This window comes from Apostichopus japonicus, chromosome 21 (genome assembly GCF_037975245.1).
Source record: "Apostichopus japonicus isolate 1M-3 chromosome 21, ASM3797524v1, whole genome shotgun sequence".
Lineage (NCBI taxonomy): Eukaryota > Metazoa > Echinodermata > Holothuroidea > Aspidochirotida > Stichopodidae > Apostichopus > Apostichopus japonicus.
Window position 1 is genome coordinate 16,532,204 of NC_092581.1, and position 19,910 is coordinate 16,552,113.

Genomic DNA, 19,910 nt, shown 5'->3' on the forward strand with positions numbered 1-19,910 from the left:
TATGAGTAGATCATATTACCTGTATGAGTAGATCATATTACCTGTGTGTGTATCATACCTGCATGAGTAGATGATGTTACCTGTATTAATAAATCATACCTGTATGCATAGATCATACCTGTATTCATGAGTAGATCATACCTGTATGAGTAGATCATATTACATATGTGTAGATCATATTACCTGTATGAGTAGATCATTCCTGCATGAGTAGATCATATTACATATGTGTAGATCATATAACCTGCATGAGTAGATCACACCTGTATGCATAGCTCATACCTGTATGAGTAGATCATACCCGTATGACCAACAGGCCCAACCTTTATTTAACTTGACATCCCCCACAAGGTACAACAGGCCAACATGTTCAAACAAAAACAATGCATGTGGTTGATTTTGGAGTTTCAATGCAATGAGTGGAAGGGGATGGGGAGGGGGGCGGGGAGGAGATGGGAATAGGGTGGGGGTCTGGGGAGGAGATGGGGGAGGGGGTGGAGGTAGCAAGCTACCAGAACACTCTTTAATATTTATGCAAATTTCAAAGAAACTTGACAGAGAAATGTCAAATGTATACATTTTTTTGGTTATATTTCAGAGTACTAAATATTTTAGGAAATGTTGGGAAGACAAATGAACTGGTAACGAGATAACAGTCTGGAATCCTCAAATATTAGCTTTACTGAACGGATTCGAAGAGCATAAAAATAAAAATATATATATATATATATATATATATATATATATATATACATATATATAAAATGAGAATGAAATTACAACCTGGCAGGCTGCACAGGTCTGTGAATGGCATTAGCACTTAACGTAAACAGAAGTTAACATGCAATGTTCAATTAGATGATAGAAAAGAAAGACTTCTAAGTATTGTCCCACGCCACCAAGCAGAACATAACTAATGATTCGTGCAAAGTAATTTCACATTTCAGAGCTTTTCTGCAAACTAGTGTCTAAAACTTTATCTATTAACCTTGATGTACAAATACTGCATCATAAAATGCTTTCGTGGTATATTGATTAGAATATTGGACTTCATTGAGGCCAATATTCAATGGCTTAATTAGAAAATAAAGATATATAGAGACTGGAATATAAAACTAAATGAAACGTAAGGGTTTAAATAATCATATCATTCTACTCAAATTGAATACAGTAGAACCAATGCAAATATTATGAAGGTTATTCAGCAATTGATACAAATCAAAATGATAGGATGTAGTTATCACAGCTGTGTCTTTTATAGTTACTAATGCCATGGGCTTAATCTTTTAATCTGCTTAATCCATTCTCTTCATTACAAATAAAGACTTGAATAAAATATTAATAATAAAAAAATTACCGTAACCTTTTTACATCGTTACTCTTAATGGTAACTTGTACTTCACGAGTTGAATATATACTTGACCCATTATGTATTTAACCCAGGTATTTAAATTTTAGTATACATATGCAAAGATGTACCATTCAATGAATATATTTTAGAATTACTGCTAGACCAAGGGTGGGCAACCTTTTTGAATGAATGGGCCAGATATAAGGAGTGAAAAATTGACTGGGCCGCACCTAACCAAGGACCTGCTGTTGATTTCAAACCGTTGATTCCGAGGACTTAAATTCAAGCAATAGGTGTGTGTACTTAATCTCAATTCACAAAATCTTTAATTCTAAGCAGCTAGCTCGTTTTTTGTGATGATGTAAAATAGATTGATTTTTTTTTTCCTTTTCTTGAGACATCTCATGGACCGTAAAAAAATCATAGGCTGGCCTGCATGTGGCCCGTGGGCCGTAGGTTGCCCACCCCCCTGAACTAGACCATCTTTTGGGAGTAGGAAGCGCCACTAAGGGGGAAGGGGGGGCACTACTGGGCTTTGTAGGTTATTCCAAGCTCAGCACTGTCATAGGTTACTCTAATATTTCCATTCTTCCTATGAAATGAATCACTACAAGTACTTGTCAGTGAATGGCTGAAGTAGCTCATGGACGGCTAGAAATGTCATCAGGAAATCAAGCGTCCTTGTTCGGTTCGGTTAGTACTGTACATGCATGTGACGTACTTTACAAACTTTAGCAACATGCTTCATCCAGAATATGATTGTATGTGGAATTTTGGGCAACTGTCAACTTTGTTTTCACAGCCTAAGAATCATTCTTTAGCTAAAAGTAAGACTTAATGTTCTGCATAATTGAACACGAGGGCAATCCAGCAAATCGTTTAGGAGATTTTGACACAAAATTGCGCTAAAAATATACAATTGACATTTAACCATGTCACCATTTGGTTTTGGGGGTGGGGAGGGGGGTCTGGGTGACCTTGGGGTACCATCCCACCGAGTTTGAAGAAAAAATGGCCCAGCCATTTATGCTGAATAGCTCTTGACAACAAATTGGACACATACACACACCCTCCCACGCAATGTATATAACCCAACTGGCAAAGGAAATACAATATTTCATCCTCCCTATGGGAGCGATGAGATAATAATTAACCAATTTACAATCCATTTACTGCACAATACTAAACTAGTGATCTCCCCCACCCCCACCCACCACCACCCCCTGCTGTTGTCATACCCTGTGAATTTCCCAGTGTTGATAACAGCCTAACTAATGTAAACTTCCACTGTTTATCTCTTACCTCTCCTCTTTCCCTGTTGGTTTCTTTCTTTCTTCTCTCCATCCCTTGTCTACTAAGCCCCTTACATCTATCTCTTTGTGTTCACCATGCTCATTAACCTGTCTGAATTCTGTGTGTGTTTGTGTCCCTTCTGTTACTGTTACTTGTCATTTAGCCTTTGAAGAAGATCCTGCTAGGATCGAAACGTCAGGCCAACTTACTTTTACACTTTCTCTTACACAGGCTCTCTAGTGGATAAGCAGTTTGCTAACAGTTTTTTTAATTATTTTAATGTAAAACCTAACGATGTGTGTATCACATTTGTGCATCATACCCTGGTTGGATTTGCTATCTAATTTGGGGGAGTTTCCATTTATGTGATCAATGATATGAGTGACCTTCATATTTATTTTTATCTCAGACTACACGAATTAAAGAGAGCTTTATTCAACTTGTTAATGCTGAAGGTATCCATTGGTTCTTTTCACCTATCATCTTCGATTTGTGTCTTACATTGTGCACATCACACTGTGAGCTGGCTTTACTTTTTTCTGTACAGTATTCTATCCCATTGTCAACAAAAATTATGTGACACAAAAGTAAATTATTCAACCTTAAGTAAAAAATATGATTTCCCTCTGTGAGGAAAAGTACTATGAACCTGATGATTGTGGGCAATAAGTACTTGGTAACAATCGTGACTAGGTAAATGCCGAAAATGGTATTCTTGTTGTCACTTCCAAGGCTGATTGAGTATTTAATGACTAGCTCGTCATGAAGTATGCACCATTTAGTACAAGGTCAACATTCCAGCTCAACAATGCAAGTCAGGAAGAACAGACTCATTAAACATGCCAACATTTCCAAGGTTGTCTAATGCAGTCACTTGACTAGAAACTTCGAAGGTTACTAAAGTATATGATGAATTCGTATCTCATTTAAAAAAAAAAAAAAAACAGTGGAAACTTGTAACTCTCAGTAATCTTACAACTTTTTCTACTGAAAGCCTAACATGTGTGCTAGTAGGATTACATGACCATTTTTATTCTAGGTCTGTTACTTTATCTGTCCACCCCGCTCGGTCCAAACTGATTAAATACGACTACAGGGTAGTTCTTTCAAGAAGTTACAAACTAATCCACCAAAATGACTCACTACCTTTAACACAATTTTCTGGAAAACTGTTTATTTGCAATTAAATTTAATGTACCATTCACCAAAGGATTTTCCATGGAAAATGGTAACAAGGCCAAGTTATCAAGAACAAAATTTGAAAGAGTGCATTTCAATCTTAAATGTTATAATTTATCAAACCAAATGTTGAAAGTATGTATTGAAAGTATGAAAATATGCTAATTAGAATGTTCCTAACCATGTTTCAATAGGTCAATTGTGGCTTTAAACAACACAGACAAGTGACAACGTTGCTATCTTAATTCCAGTGTTCCTGCATAACCATAGAAAAATACAACACTGTCAAATCACCTTGTGCAGTAATGGCTCACAGAAGTGTGTCACAGTGACTTGATTCTATAATGACTACACATTCAACTTGACTCATGACTTGGCCATGTTAAGTTCCATGAAAAGTAAATTATGAATGCAGAACAGTTAAATATGAAGCGCTTCCCTTTGGGGTCCCTAAGTACTTGCTGCATCTCCACTTTCAAGCAAAGTTCAGACAAGACTATATGCAGTTTGTAACTACTGTCTATCATTAATGTTGTAAGGCTGTTAAAAATTCCAACATTCTTCACAATTTTCTGGAAAAATCCCGCAACCCACTGATAATTTTCCTCTGCCAACATTTGGTTTGTGACCCACAGTTTGTGGATCGTTGTTTAATGTGACATACAATAGAGGACTTGTACTTACTGTAATAACAATGCAATCAGGCCACAAAAGAACAGTTAGAACACCATTAATTAATTAATAACTAATTAATGTATGAAACCACAAGTCAAGGTCTGTGGTTTCATTCTTTTATACCGAAGTCACATAACGATTGAAATCATCTCTAATGGCCACTAATCAACCTTCAGTGATTACAAAGATTACCCATTCATTCATTAATTCATACGCAGGATGGAAGGAATGATGCGTTGTAGGCGTTAAACCGCCCTTATGACACGGTACGATAGATCTGAAATGCTTTTTTTTTTAAAGTTTTTGCCAAAAAGTGCAATTACACCACCAAACAGTAAACTTGATGAACTAGAAACACAATACTACCAGCAGGTTATTATGGGATCTATCATACATGCTAGAGGTTACTGTACTTTTGCTAAAAGACATGCTTCTATGCAATCAGCGAGATAAAATGAGGTTTCCTTAGGAAATATTTCAAGTTAACCATGATGCTTTATTGTAACTGCAAGAAGTTTCAGTGATGTAAATAAAAAGTAGGTCAAATAAATGTCCAATCAAAGAAAGATTCTTTGTTAGTACAGCAAGGTAGAGTTTATCAAAGTAGAGAAACAAAAAGTAGGATTCCATACTCTAATCAAATTTGAAATGCAGTTAATTAGCATGACATGAACATCTTTTCTCAATCATTTCCAAATTGGTTTTTGTGTGTCTAATATTCTTTGCCATTGTGTCTGGACAACAAGATTATTTGCATCAAAAGGTATTTATTTATTACTCGCTGAATAATAATTTATTACTCGCTGAGTAATTATTAATTGCTCACTGAGTAATTATTTATTGCTCGCTGGGTAATGATAATGTGGTCAACAACAGACGGAAGAGGCTTTTCTTAGTTTGATCAATTCTAATCTTCATTTCGAATAGCACTCAGTTGATTTGGGCAGACTGCACGAAAACAACATTCAAATACCAAACGTGTTGAGATTATAATTGTATCTCATCCAAAGTATTGCATGCAATTAATGTTCTGATGCTACAAATACAAGCAACCATCATTAATGAACAGAACTAGACGGATTTCAAACAACAGAGGCAACCCTGATTTGAAGAGACATCACTGAAACTTCACATGTTGTATTTGCCCTGTCGCTTGTCCCCTCTTTATTAAACTCTACAAAGATCGATACCCTCCAAAGGGTGTCACTTTATACAACCAGGGGTTTCAAAGCTGTGGTTATAATATCATCTTTCATCTATATTAAAGTGACCATGCTAGGAGGGAGGGTATGATTGCTTTCAGATGCGGAGGGGCTGCATATCCTAATTTGAAAGAGGCCGATCCAGCAATACAATGTCAGCTTCAATTACCAAGGTCAGCATCAAGCTCCTTGAGGAGAGTTCGAGGCAAGGAACAGTGGATGATGCTTGGTCAGACGTTGTTTGTCCAGGACACCAAAATTGATAATTTCAAGAAAAAACACACTGGCATTACTGTTTGCGATTCATACCAACCAGATAGAAAGGATGTAACCGACCATTCTAGCAGATTCCAGCTTATTCTGAGTGATGAAGGATAAGTTTCCTGAGAGTTTTACAGTGGCATAACATGAAATGGCTTACTTTGTTTGAGTTGCACTGAAGAGAAGGGTCTGTCTGGTAGTTGGTAAGTGATCTAAGATTGCATTTATGGTCTTCTTGAATCCGAGATCTAAAATGCGGTCAGCCTCATCCACAACTGAAAATGAGGACAAAATTATGAATCAAAATTACAAGTACAAAATAGCAACCACCTACAGACTACCTACTGGAAAGATTCCATTTGCAGACAAAGCCTGCTGTCTAGTCCTATGTTTTTTTTTTCTCTGTTAGAGTGCTTAGTTAATGAGTGGATGAAATTAGCTGCTAATCAGCCCAGGGATGTGCCCAGGATTTCCTGAGTGCCGGGTATTTTTGAAAGTGCTCACATGCCAAATGCTGGCACTTGTGTAGCTTTTTAAGCACATACACAAGTACTAGTTTTGCTAACAATTTACATTTTTAATTTTTTTTTAGTGAAATATATTACGTACCTGGTAAATGTTATTAGTTTGTTTCAAAGAGATTTTACAAGGGACCGATTGAGAGCCGTAAGTAATGTTTCTGGCATGCGTAACTGATGCATTATTAGTCTGTACATATGATTTTGGCACAGGCGAGGCCCAATTTATGTTGAATACATTGTTAGGAATGTCGGGATTTTAAATGAAAATAGTGCTGGGCGGGATTCACGATTTTTAAGACAGTGCTGGGCGGTAATTTTTAGTGCTGGGCGGGGCCGCCCAGAGTGGGCACATCCCTGTCAGCCGTAACAGTCACTATAGAAAGACGGCACCAAACTGATGGCTATTTGCTGTCGATTCTCTTCATCTTTTAAGTCAAGTGTAGTTGTACCTCTCTAGAAGTTACCCAACAGATGACCATAAAATACTGCAAAGACTTTCTGCTTGTGATGTCATTGCCCTTTTTTTTTGTTTACTCAAATTATCAAGTTCATACATTTTCTCAAATAACAAAGTATTACCAGCTTTCAAAGAAGCCTTTCAATAAGTTACTCAATTTTAGGTATCAAACCATAGATTTCCTTAAGAAGAAACCACCTTTAGCTCGAGTGAAGGAGCCTGTAAGATGTACAAAAAACAAATCCCTTGTTTATAATGAGAAATACTGAGGCTCCTGACATTTAAGTTTGGCACCCCAAGGATTAATTGTCAAAACATTTACTAACAAAGTGTTTTGAGCTGATATGCTATTTGAATGTTAAAGACTTACTGGAGATATTTCAGCAGCTGTTGTGACACAAATGATGTCAGAAAGTGTTTGGTTAGTGTCCTTGCATCGCAGAAGAAGTAACAATGCTAACACAATCAACTACCTTAAAATAAATCTATGACCTCAGTAGCAAGGTCCTTTACTAATCACTTCATCAATGGCTAATGACAAAAACAAGAAAACCCTCAATTTTTGCTCTTTAGATTTTGAAAACACTTCGGTTCAAGGATCCGATACTAACACAACTTTTGCCGTCATTGATAGTTACATGTTTATACTGAATCATCTTTACAGACACAAAGAAAGATGACATTTTAAAATCAATTGACATCAGTGTACAGAGTAGCGACATCACATGGAAATGTTGCTTACTATAAATCAATTACCTACTTTTCAAAAGAATAAATATGAATATGGAGTGATTAAATCCACCCCAGCAAGATAAATACAGAACGAAGATTAAAAAATTTGCAGTGAAACTAAAGCTGCTGCATCTTTGGTCTAAAATGAGGGCAAAATAAGTGCTCCACTGCTTTTTGTGTCAACCACTGGCAAAACTTGTTTTGGCGTCCTACATCTACTTTCTAGTTTACAATATACTTAATCAACAACATTACTTGTGGCATATGAAACTCTCTGTAATATGGACACCTTGTCCTTAAACATCCTACCATCTCCCCTCCCCCTTCCCCTCCCCCCTCCCCTCCCCCTTCCAATAACCCTGCCTACTATACCAGTTACGTGTGTTGTCCATTCTCTTGCTTTTACGTAACATTCGTTGGTAATAGAATTTGTGTGTAAAAGTAAGTTGGCCTTACGTTTTCATCCTAGCAGGATCTTCTTCAGAGGCTAAATGACATATAACGTAAGGTAACAGAAGAGACAAAACCACGAAAGAATACAGACAGGTTAATGAGAAATGATAAAAATTTATGATAGACAGTAGTTAACATTAATTATAAAAAATTATCATTTCTTATTAACCTGTCTGTTTTCTGTGCGTGTTTTTTGTCCCTTCTGTTACTGTACGATATTTGTTATTCAGCCTCTGAAGAAGATCCTGCTAGGATTGAAACGTCAGGCCAACTTACTTTTACACATTCTCTTACACAGGCTCTCTAGTGGATAAGCAATTTGCTAACGGTTTTATTTTATTTTGGTCATTAAATACAGTAGGACATTAGTTCACACTAACATGCATTATTGTTAGGCAAGTAGAGTTTTTCATGTTTTTACAACAATGGAGGTATGATATTCCACTTATTTGCTTACCTAACATTTTGAGACTTCTGCATTCAAAGTCTGGTGTACCATCAAGATGCTGGAGTAGCCTTCCTGGGGTGCATACAACTATATTAGTCCTCCCAATCTGGGCAGACTCTTCCTCCACATCCTGACGAAACAAGAAAGGAAAAGTAAAAAAATTATTCCGAGGGACTTCTTTCTTACATGGTTCTCCAATTATGACCCTCAACCTCTGTGAGATCAAATTTATACCACAGGTGCCAAGGTAAGGGTGTCATTTACAGTAGTTGATTAAACTTTGCACGTATGTCAATGCTGCTGTTTCTCTATTAACATGACCAGTATGGGCTACTCATAACCACTGCTGAATGTTGTAACTATTCCAAAACCTAGGCTACATGTATGTTTGCAAAGGTCAGTTAACTTTGGCAAAAACTGGTTTGAAGTATCCCTGCAATTTCAGAAAGATCTACAAATGCCTAATTTGGTAGCTGTGAGAGGACATGTGTTTGGGGACAAATGTCGGATTGAGGATTCACTGCTGTGAATTTCTGCTCTCCTAAAATGATCATCAGATCATTTAAGTGTATAACACAAACCAGACTTTCTTCCTGCCTAGTAATTCTTGCCATTGGAGAGCAACAACCAATTACCTGATTTATATGACCACTGAGTTAAGCTTCTCCAAGAATGCAATGAGCCACTAGAATATCAGAAATGTTTCAACTAATTTGTATCCATTTAAGTCACTAATTTCACACAATCATCAAGAAAATGCCATTTCAGTGGAGTGAGCATTATGTGAAGATTGGACTTCTTGGAGTCTACTTGTCCTGGAAGGGATTAAAAAATACTACCATCTACCCCTGCATATTTATTTTAAGGAGTGGGGTGGGGTAAGGGAGGGGGGTAAGTTGGCCATTATTTTCAAAATATCACCTTTCCACCAATTACAAGGCCTGCAGAAAATTCATGCTGTTTCCCAATCTTGTAAAGAACTTCAAATGTTTGGTACGCTAATTCTCTTGTTGGTGATATGATGAGGACGCCTAACCCATCCTCTGGGGTCCACCGTTCACGGAACAAACAATCCAGCATCTGCAATGAAGAGAAGGTTTATGTCAGGATTTAAACTGATAACAATCCCTAAGAAGTATCATCAAAACCATTTCTCACAGGGTTTCTTTGATGAGTAAGTCAAGCTTAAGTTGAGATACTATTTACAATAAATTTTTTGACTGCTAGTAAGAATCAATCCATCGGGTTTGGGATAAAACATTACATACCCTCAATCTTAAAGATTTTGGATTGAATATATCGGACCCATTGGACCCAAAGTGGAAAGTGTCTTTAACATTATCATTATGATTATAGAAACATACTAACCACATTATGTTAAAGCAGCATTTTGTTTTTCATGATTTCATCGACAATTTTATTCAAATCCATTAAGAATTATACAAAATGAAATGCTAATTGGACAAACTAAGACCCCCCCCCCTAGATTACACCAACAAGTGACTGTTCATGAAGGAGTAAGAAACGGGTTGCATTCAATTCTCCGCCATTTCCTTGCCAACACACCAATCATTTTAGTATCTAACTACAAAGTAAATAGTAAACTGCGAAACATCATGCTGCCCATTATTTGAAGTTAAACTGGACAGTTGGTATTTAAGCTAATGGACCATGTCAAAATCACTCCACATGATTCCTTATTTACTGTTCTGTGTCCTGGGATTATCATATCTAATACATTTATCAACAGCATCTCAAAAAGTTATTTTATATCTTGAGTGGAATATGGACATGAAAGAAAATTCAAAGGGGCCGATTTCCTGTTTCACTTTACATCCATACATTTGACTCATGCCACACCCCCACCTCTGCCTCCCCTCCCCAAACCCCCAACAATGCAAGAACTGTTGTCGTTTTGTTTGTGGTTTCATTCTGATACCTGAGAGATCAATAGTAATATGAGCTATATTTGGGAGAACGCACTGTTAATAGGCAATACCATGGCCCAATCACTTCATAAAAACATTACATGTCTATTTACGAAGCTGACTTGTAAGATCTGTTAAATTATTCGTGAATCACAACCTAAAGTAGTCAAATAATGATAATGGCTCAAGGAGTTGGCTCAGCGATCGGCCTAGTTATTGACAACAGAAACAAACAAGAAAAAACTTTACAGTCGAGACATTCTTGGAAGAAATTTCTTCGAAATAATTCCACAGCAAGTTCAAGCTGAACCCATTATCGACACTCTCTGCTTTGCCCTGCCCCTACCCCTCTTTGCCCTACCCCTGCCCCTTCACCCTTTCCAACATCTCCCCCCACTTTTTTTATGTTAACCTTCAAAGAAACACAAGGTCATGTGGCTGACTAACCACCTTTCCATTATAACACTACACATATTTGGTGGCATTTATCAATTAACTGTACATCTGATCAAAAGCTTGATGGCAACACCTGAGCAGAAAAGAGAGAGAGAGATAGATATACTCACAGGGATGAGAAATGCTAGTGTTTTACCAGAACCAGTTTTAGCTGCACCTAAGATATCATGTCCTTTCAGGGCAAGGCCGATGGACGATCTCTGTATTTCTGTAGGGTTAGTGTAGCCAGCTTTCTTCAAACCGAGCAGTGTCTTCTTACAAAGTGGAAAATCTGCAAATGTCTTGAGGTTCTCAGGTATTATCTGAAAAAATTAAAAATAATATATAAGTAAATAAACTTTTAACTGTCAATACTACCAAATATCTTTACTTAAAACTTAAATTATGTTTCATTAATTTCTAGCTTCATTATCTCTTCTAATGTTGGAAAAGAGCTAAATAATAATGTTTGGTCATCTGGAACTGTCCCTCCATCCCTACAGCAATGTAGACTGTCAGTAAAGTTACTGTCCATCTCTAACTATTAATTTATGCTTAAAGGAGACACAAACTCAAACATCATCTTTGGCTTAAAATATCACAGACTTCTTGTAACGAACAATACCTCAAACAGCTAAGAAATGTTTGCTTTTGTTTGGGAGATATCCTGGTTTAAAAGTCACATCTAGTGGCTGTCATTTTGTAATTCTGTAATGTCATAGAGCCACAACGATCATATGGAACACTAAGTTACTGTTTTTCTTTCCATAGTTTCCAGTGACACTGAAAAGAATGCTATCATTTGGTCATGATAAGAGCATCAATATTTAGGGAAAATGAGCATTGTATTTGAAGCACATGTAGTTTGTTGTTGTCATATTAAGACTCAAGTCTTCAGCATTGTGTGTAGAAACATGAAATTCTGCTAAATGGCATCATATTTTTTGTAAAGCTGTTTGGGGAAGCTGTTCACTTCAGTTGATCTCTATCACATAAATGATTAATGATGGTAGGGTTTCTGTCTTCTTCAACTGTGAATGGGGTTTGATCAAACTTTCAAATTGGCCAAGTAATTTATCACCTTTTCTTATTACAGAATATCAGCAAAATTTTGTGAAGATCAGATAAATTTCATCAGCGAACTTGCACAAGCCATAACCGCTTCAGTGAAATAGACATGGTGCATTACAGTTTATGTATTTTGAACCTATCAATTGCGCTGTGTAATAATGGGAACATTCCGACATGTTGATCTGAGGTACTTGCTTGCAAAATTCATTGTCTCTCTGGTGCCTGTTCAATATGCATATTAAAACCCAACTGTATTGTGTAGATAAGCCTACTGTTTATGCTGCAAGTACAGTTGCTACAGTAATGTGTCTACAGACCCTGTTACTGTGTTAGACTATGAACATCTCATTTCATTTGACAATGTAGGGTGCGTCAGTATAAGCAAAAACAGATACCGCTATACCCACTTACAAGTACCTGGTATTACCGGGTATACCAGGTTTTTGGGAAGCAATGTGCCTTAGAATATAATCAGAGTGGGATACTGTTACTATACTAAATTTGCCTTGCTGTGCTGAAATTGTAGTAGCCAACTAGACAAATCATGGTTGCCAATGTATTTCCACTGTATTTCCTACAACTGTTGGAACTACCCAAAAATCTTAACACTTCTAAATATGTTGTATATACACTAAAAGGCTCACATGAGCTAAAACAGAGGACTGACCGGGTAATCCAAAACCTACATATGTCTGAACATATTAAGTATATTTAAGGTTTACTTTTGATATTTACACATTACTTTTGACAGACAAACTTGTATATGATTGACTGTTTCAGAGGCATTGATTGGGCACAGTTACTTTGAAAATAAATATGTGGTATCATGGCTGCTAAAGATCCATATAAGAAAGTGGAAAACACATAACTCAAACATTTTGAATCAGTTGTTTTCATTCTTCAAAAGGTGTGCAGTTACATAGCCTAGCTTGAAAACTAGCTTACCATGGTTAACATTTAACCACAGTGACATCACATCATAATCCCCCTTCCTGGCTTCAACCCCACTCGACCAAATATTATTAAAAATCGTCATGTCTTATCGTTTAGTCTCAACAACAATAGGACTAACATCATTCTCTAAATTCTTCACAGGCCTAGCTTCCCTATTTTACAGTATGCTTTGGCTAGTACTCAGTAAGTACTAGCCTATGTGTACCCTACGACAGTACGACTTACACTATCGTAACGAGATTGAAGTTCGTTAGCTTCTTCGACTTCTGTTTCCCATTTCTTTTTATTCTTTTTCAATAGTTTCTTCTTTCGATCCTGCCTTTGTTGACTCTTTGATCTACGACCTACTTTGATATTACTGCTGTTTTCTAAGCTTGTGATATCACCTTCCATCCTTCTTTACCTATCGCAACAAATGTTGATATAAATTGCGCAATAACAGCGTGTGTGTACAACGTACATCGGTTATCGATCAGATAAACGTCGAGTTGAAGCTAGTGAAGTTTCAAGCAAAGGATTCTGTTCACACTTTCATTGGGTCTGCACGTCAAAGGTTCTTTCGCAACCACCTTGTCCATGGGGATCGGTTTGTTACTGTTAACGTAGACTTTGCATATCAGGCTAATATAAAGATATCAAATTAGTTTAATATCAGGTAAAAATTGTACCGTTCATGACTTTATGAATGTACTGAACAAGGGGTCGCTGCCCTAATGTTTTGTTTTTATGTGTTGCTTTTTATGTGCGCATTAACAATACGAGCATAACTGATACGAAAAAATGGATTATTTAGGTTTATGAACCCTTGTCGCAACGCCTGTTCCTACTTTGAAATTTGCAGCAATGGCAAACTTTCTTATAATAGAAATTGCGTGCTCACTTATTCAATGATCGGGTTTAAAGATCTGCTTTATTGGCTCCAATTATCATGTATAGCACACTATAGCTAGGAAAGTTTTGTGATTACGTATTCGACCTGCCACGGTCGTAAATCGACCCCAGGCTCTACTATTAGCCTGCATAGCTTCTTAGCACCATTCGGCTCTTTGTAACACTGTGTGGAAATATTTTCATGTCTACAGTGTAGTTAATCATACAAAGAACCTTATACAAGAACAAATATGTGGCAGGCGTTGCAGACTAATTGGTAAAAAGAGGTCATTTCGACCAAGGCAGGTCGATTACGTAATCTCAAGAAACTTCTCCATGATAGTGTGCTATAGTTAGGGTATATACAGCAGATCTTTGAAAGGATACGGTACTCCAAGTCAGGTCCAAACCCCTACCGGTACCACACATGAGTTTTGAATACATGAATTTAGAATAAAGTAGTGACAGGGTTTAATGCGTCTGGCAATAGCAGGGTTATGTCATCATGGCAGTTGAGCTGAAAACGAGCGGTATGCGATTCTTTGCGATATTTCAATAATTTATCCACTGAGAGAAAAATAATATTTTACACAAAAATATGCACGTGGATAAAATTCTCAATACAGAGAACATGGACTGAAAAATCTGAAACTGACTGTTTTCACGATGAATGCAAAGCGCGAGTAATTATCAGAACATTTTTATTTTTTACCTCAATCACGCTTAGTTACTTTTGCAAAATTGATTGATTGAGTTATAATTGTTACTAGCTATGTATAAAGTAATGTGTTTGTTCAATATTATCAGTTACCCAGAAAGTCACAGAAGCTTTTATTTTCATTCGCGCTGTAAAATCCGAAGACAGCATTTTGCAATCAGCGTTGTTGTTAACCACAAACATTTATATATTAAACAGTAATCGAACAGAACAAAAATGTTTCAAATTTTTACGTAGGATGGAGACTAAGAGGTGTCAGTAGGATTCCTGGGAGTTCAACATGCATATGTGTAGCTGACAATTATCTCGATTGCTTTCAGTAATACTGCCACCACTCCAAGACACGCTTACAAAATGATCCTTGAATGGTGATGTTTTGATATTTTATAACTGAATATGTCCCATAATCCCACTGTCGAGCAGCGCGTTACTTTTCGTGTTGATGTTCGTATGATTAAGAAATATTTTTTCTGGCATTTGATATTAGTGTTCGATTTGGTTTGCATAATGACCTATGCATGAGCATTTAGCTATTCCATAATAACGCCATAGTTGTAATATATGTTCAAATTACATTACCAGGAACCGCACCGTTCTGTTTATTGCATGCTTCACAATGTGGCTGTAACCCGGAGATGTTGTCATAAACTTGATCAATTTATCAATAGTTGCTAAATGATTTCCGGAAGATTATTGCTAACTTTCGATCAAGCTCAAAATGTCACCTTGTAAAAGATAGTGCATCAGTGGTCATCGTCGGTGATTTGCAAAACGAAAACCAACAATCTTCAATGGTTTGTGCGTGTGTGTTTGATATAGTTGTTAAATATATACAGCTGCATATAGTTAGCTATTCTAGGTGGGTCTTCATGATAAGCATTCTGTCTGTTACATCGGTGATTGAAGCCAACAACATATGGGCCTCTAGTATACTACACGGAGGATACAAACCAATAGACCGATTAGGGATACTATCGATGTATGATGATCTACGATACTATAAGTCTACAGCTTAATACTCAATTTAACTTTAAGGTCACAATACAATGAATGCTCTTGCTTAGATAATATATTGTAATTTATCAATATCAATGCTTCACCGTTACAAAATACACTATATATTTGCTCATTCGGCCAATGATGGTCTTCGAAGGCGACCGCAGATACATGTGTACATAAATGTGTATATATTACACCATTGGGTAAAGCGAATTATCGTTATGCGTATATATATGATCATGTTTGCTTTGAAAAAAAGAATAAATATCAGAAGGGGGGGCGGGCGGGTGGGGATGGGCCATGGCTTGAGCTGAGGGTTCTCAATACTTCTTTGGCACACGAATAAGGAATTTTCATTCGTCAGATCAGTGGTCCCCAGTAGAGACAAATTGGTGGCTGGGAGATGAGAGAGGTTTGAAATAGGGTTTAATTAGGCCATTGGAGAGTCACGTTAACTTATAGCTGTGTTGTGGTATTTATATAGTGACAGGTAACTGGACTCATAAATACACTGACACAATAGCATTGATTGGTTAAAAGCTTCATGATATAGTTCTGATGCTAGTGAGCCTATTACAGTGATTAGTTGATAGCTGTGTGATAACATCAATGTAACAAGATGTAGGCTATGATTGGTTCGTATAAGGCCGTGATAGGTTGCGGGGTGTTTCCAGTTCATATTGCTTTTATATATGATTCATTTCATTGCATAGTCTCAGCTCAGTTATTAAAATGGGAGAAAATTCCTTCATTTGAACACGAAAACCAATCAACTATCAGAAGGACACATAAATTAATTCTGTTCTGAAATAGATTGATTCTCTCACTTTCCATGATGCTTTTAATTGTTTACAAGGTAGGCTATACCATCGCATCGAATTCAACGCATACTTTAACGTGGTCTATACGTGACCAAAATTTTGTACTCTTCTTGTTGATTTGATTACAACACAACGTGAAGTGATAATGTCAAAATATCCCAGTTATTGAGATTAATAGAAATCATCTAGCGAATTATGACCTCGCCTTATTTGAAAGACCTTGCACTAAAAATCGATGCAGGTAGGATACACTACACTATCGCTATTATCATCCCATTTTTTTTCTTTTTTTACAAACGGCCTCCCATAGTTAAACCGCCTCTTATGGCCTTCTCAGTTCGCGGCGCATTGACCATGACCGGGGCGAGGCCACTCGGTTTCGACGAGTAAGTATACAGGGAGAGGAAAAAACGCAGCAGAAAGCCTGGCGGGTGAACAACTTGAACCCGACGAAAGACAATGACCACACAGCAGGCCGCAACGACTTGACGCGAAGTTAGAGAACGGTTCAAGGCCACATAGAACCGAAGGAAAAACATTTTAGAAGGAACCTGTCCAAGTCCAATCCCATCTCTTTCATGATTCATGCAATGATAATATCATTTAGGGGAGATTCCACTCAATTAAGAATATAATTTGGTTTGTTTGTTGAAAATATGTTATGATCAGATCTTGCGTAGTTGAGTACAGGCACATTACATGTACGCCTGTCGGCGTAAATTTCTTAATATACTGACCTATACATAATGATCAGTCAGTCATTGAAGGTGATTTACATATTATGTAAGACCGGCCTACATGGAGTTACCTTGATGACTATAAATATGTTTCTTTAATTAATGAATAAATCAAATCTACCTTAAATTCATCGATTAACTTCTACAACATAAGCGACGACGACGACAACAAAAACAATAAGAAATATAATGATTTATATTTGATATCAAAATCAAGTTTAATGTTGTTAAATGCTGAACCATGTTATATACGCAAAATAATCAATATGACCCTACGTCCACAACCCCAAGGACACTGGAATTGATCCCTGGATTTATTCTGTAACAAAGGTCTTAACCTCGTTAGTTAATCTCTGAAACAAAAGACGTAAAGTATAATGACTGAGACAAACATTCTCTCAGTTCATCAACTCTAGCTTAGTAGAGGAAAATGTATCATGAGAAGAAAATAAAATGGCATCACCACCACCTCGGACATTCCTACACAAATGATTTGGGTCGGGGTGGGGGTATGGTGACACCTCCAAACTCCCTTCGTGCTATAATGTGTTTTTTTCCACCCATGTGTGTTGTCTTCGTTTCTATAGAAACATCCCAGTATTTACTTTGACTAAACAGTAAAATATGTTATTGAAATGAAAAAAAAAAAAGAATATTGGAGAAGATGCAGAGAGAGGGCGGGGACGAGAGGGGTCGGGTGGGTCTTAACAAAAAGGATGTTGTTTAAGGTAACCGACAGACTGATAAACTGAAACAAAAGTGGCAGTTTGTTTTTCATTAGCAGGTGCAACATTATGAAGGCACGAAGATCTTCTTAAACGGCTCCATGCTGAAACTATAAGCTGATAGCAGGAAACGACGTAATCATACATTCATATTACTCCACATATACACGTATTTCTGCTAATTTCAGATGTATTGGTGGGTATATGTGGAATGGTGGTGATGGGAGTGTGGATAAGACTGATGCGTGCCTTGACAGATAAAAATGTATTTTATTATTCTTTATAATCAGAGTATAGTTAACTATTAGGAATTTGAAGATCACTATATACAATCACAAAAAGAAAGTTATTTAATTCAATGTTATTTGTTTGGTTATAAAGTCTTAGCAAGGATGCAACAACTACAACTTTAAGCAGAATAGGCTGGTTAAATTATATACTCAAATAAGAAACCTACCTATATATATATATATATATATATATATATATATATATATATATATATATATATATATATATATATATATATATATATATATATTGAGCAATATATATTGAGTTGAGCAATATATATATATATATATTAAATCTTTGGAATACTTCTTTACTGCTTCATGCAGACCTTAGTTTGATTGTTTTATAACCTCAACCAGAACTTTTTCATGTTATTACTTCATATAGACAACATAACACCCTATAGGATGATATTCCACACCAAACTTCTTTGACCAATTTGTTCTTCATTGTAAGCATTCCATCACACGTTTATGTTGCATGAAACTGACCAATAACTGATATGTGTAGACAGTGTAGTAGGCTATGTTGTGTAGTCCAGTCAAATTAAATGATGAACCTCGGCTGTTTGAAGGAGGTTTTTATTTCTCATAAATTGAAAGTGTTTAACAAAGGCCTACAAAATATGCAACTTAACTTTGTGAAAAAGGAAATCCTTGAACTAGTCACTAATGGCCGTTGGCTACCGATATACTCTAATTGTTCTAGAGGTTGATAAAATCTTTGCCGGCTTTGAAAGCAATATCGTTCAATCAAAATCAAATTCATCTTTAGCTTTTTGCGTTATGTACAAACGTTTTCATTCGCGTCAGAAACAGATCGACAAGGGCGACCTCTTTATTGCATCCATTATAGGTACATTATACCTACTGGGCAGCCGCCTGAAATTCTTATTCCTGATAAACCGGTAATTGGGTCAATACTCTGTAAGGATATATGGGTTAGACCTTTAATATATATTTGAAACTCTTCATTATTGGAACAAAGAAAGTCCAAGGCCAAATATACGTATATCTCAGTTATTGGCATGATTAACTGAGGCTGACAAACGGTCAAGTTTTAGTGTTCATACCGAGTCATAAACCTTTACAAAATGTAAGTTTCCACCAAGATGACCTGGGATAATATTATTTGAAGGGCTCAAGGTCATAGCTTAAGGTATAATACTGTTTGACCGAATTTTTTGGTTTTCGGCCTTTTTGTCGTCTAATAGTGATTTTATTTTACGTATATAATAAATATATAGAAAAGTCTAAATATATAGAAAAGTCTAGAAAATGAAATATTTATTATCTAATAGTTTCCAGCTGGTTAGTTGCTTTATAGATTGAGAAGCATCTTCTAAGTCATCTATTTATATGAAAGATGCCCGCAGCATCACAGATAAAATAATCGCTTTCTTAATACATGTTGTGTACGCTTTTAATTGTTGGATGAGGGAGAGCAGTGGTGAAATTATGATTTAGGAAATCGCATCGATGTTTCAACAATTGTTGCTTCCTGTACTCATGACCTGTCCTTTCAGATATCAATGTGGCAACAATGACCAATGACCACGACCTGGTAAAACGAAGGAGACTACTCATGCACAGTGGAGTGTTTTACTTTAAGTCTGTCAGATTTGTCACCAACATTTAACTTTAAGGCATGCTAATGTTGCTAATTGTTGTTGAATAAAACCACTTTCTATGACCCTGGCCGCCGCCACAGTATACAGTATTGGTAGACATTGATGCATTTTAGAGATCTATACACAATTATAAAGATCGGTTAGGTATTAAAAAGG

General features: G+C 36.5%; 1 protein-coding gene across 1 annotated transcript in view; it reads right to left on the bottom strand.

Annotated features, from left to right (window-relative positions):
- Positions 1–13,416, bottom strand: part of LOC139962714 (probable ATP-dependent RNA helicase DDX10) — a 36,950-nt gene extending 23,534 nt beyond the window's left edge. Inside the window, exons 1-5 of the mRNA XM_071962949.1 lie at positions 13,186–13,416; positions 11,067–11,258; positions 9,494–9,652; positions 8,582–8,702; positions 6,122–6,236 (exon numbers count right to left, since the gene is read on the bottom strand). Coding sequence (XP_071819050.1) covers positions 6,122–6,236; positions 8,582–8,702; positions 9,494–9,652; positions 11,067–11,258; positions 13,186–13,353 — 755 coding nt within the window. The 5' untranslated portion in view covers positions 13,354–13,416. The remainder of the gene's footprint in view (positions 1–6,121; positions 6,237–8,581; positions 8,703–9,493; positions 9,653–11,066; positions 11,259–13,185) is intronic.
- Positions 13,417–19,910: the final 6,494 nt, after the last annotated feature.